The sequence below is a fragment of the Hoplias malabaricus genome, chromosome 14 (assembly GCF_029633855.1).
Source record: "Hoplias malabaricus isolate fHopMal1 chromosome 14, fHopMal1.hap1, whole genome shotgun sequence".
Classification (NCBI taxonomy): Eukaryota; Metazoa; Chordata; class Actinopteri; order Characiformes; family Erythrinidae; genus Hoplias; species Hoplias malabaricus.
Window position 1 is genome coordinate 38820850 of NC_089813.1, and position 1331 is coordinate 38822180.

The 1331-nt window shown below is 43.9% G+C and overlaps 1 protein-coding gene across 1 annotated transcript in view; it reads right to left on the bottom strand.

Moving 5' to 3' along the window:
• The window catches only part of adamts10 (ADAM metallopeptidase with thrombospondin type 1 motif, 10), a 26324-nt gene extending 25506 nt beyond the window's left edge, over window positions 1-818 (bottom strand). The window contains 1 exon segment of the mRNA XM_066643274.1: window positions 773-818. Coding sequence (XP_066499371.1) covers window positions 773-818 — 46 coding nt within the window.
• Between the last annotated feature and the right edge of the window lie 513 nt (window positions 819-1331).

Here is a 1331-nt window from a genome sequence, read left to right on the forward strand (position 1 = left end):
ACACACACACACACACACACACACACAGATTTATTTCAATTATTGTGTGTCTATCACATAATCTACCAGTCACGGTGTCAATATTTACCTTCACTTCCTCATAATTAAGTAAATAAGTTTAAAACCAGTGTTTCACGGTAAAAACAGATTTCATCCCTTTGTTCCCAGCTTCACACACGAGACACACACTATATCAACGCTGTCCTCAATCCACAGTTCCACAGTTTAACAGCTGCTGAATGCTTAATGATAAGTATGTGTTTTAAGATTAAATTTAAACAACAGCAAAGGCACGGCCCACTTTTGGTTTACGATAAGAGCATGGAACGGTCAAAACTGACAAACAAAGCATGTCCATGAATGATATTTTACACTGGATTCTGTAATGCGCTGGAGCCAGTGCAAGGATGTGAAGAGTGGATCAGTACCTGGCTGCACCACTGTGAACTAATTGTAAGCGTGAAAGAGATGTCTTGTCATGCCTGTTTTCCCCGTCATGGGCTCTTACACATGGCTCTGTTTGTTATTGTCCATGTCTCCGCCCATGTCCCGCCTTTGTTCCTCCTCCTCGTCAGTGTCGTTTGTAATCCGTCCCCATCGTTATCTGTTCCAGGTGTCTCTTGTCTGTGTTGTGTGTTTAAGTTCCCTTGTCTCTCTTACTCTTGTTGGTCATTAGTTTCCCATGTCATGTTGATGAGTCCAGTCTGTCTGTCTCCACAGTTTCATTGTTGTTGTTTCGCTCCCTAGTCTGTTTGTCTCGTCTGTCCCTCACTTCGGTTTGCTTTCTTCTTGTTTCCTGTCATTCGTTTCTCTGTCATCGTATTGTCCAGTCTATTCTGTCTCTACTGATCCTCGTTTAGGTTTGTTCTCTGTTAGCTCTCTGTCCAGTGTTAGTCTGTTTCTCTCTAGTCCAGTGGCGGATGCTGGTATTTCAAGGAGGGGAAGCTCAATTGCGGCCTACATCATAAAATGTGTGGGTTTATTTATACGTAAATTCTACCCTCCGTTCCTTTTTAAGAAAATGATCTGTGACCCTGTCGTACCAACAAGGCGTCTTTTCCAGGGACTTGACTAGTGTCCTCTCAATGGCCAGCAGAGCTAGGCTGCTTAAACGGCCTTGGCCCATGTGAAGTGTGTCCGCCTGTGAGTGCTTTGTGACGGTGGAGGGGCTCAGCAGCACCCGCTGGACAGAAACTGTGATAGAAGTCAGAAAGAGTGATAGAAGTCAGTCTCCAAACACAAGCAGCTACAAAAACCCACCAGAAATAGAAGATCGATTTGTCGCTAGTCGTTTTTAACAAAGAAAATGCCGCTAAGAGGATTAAGAAAGT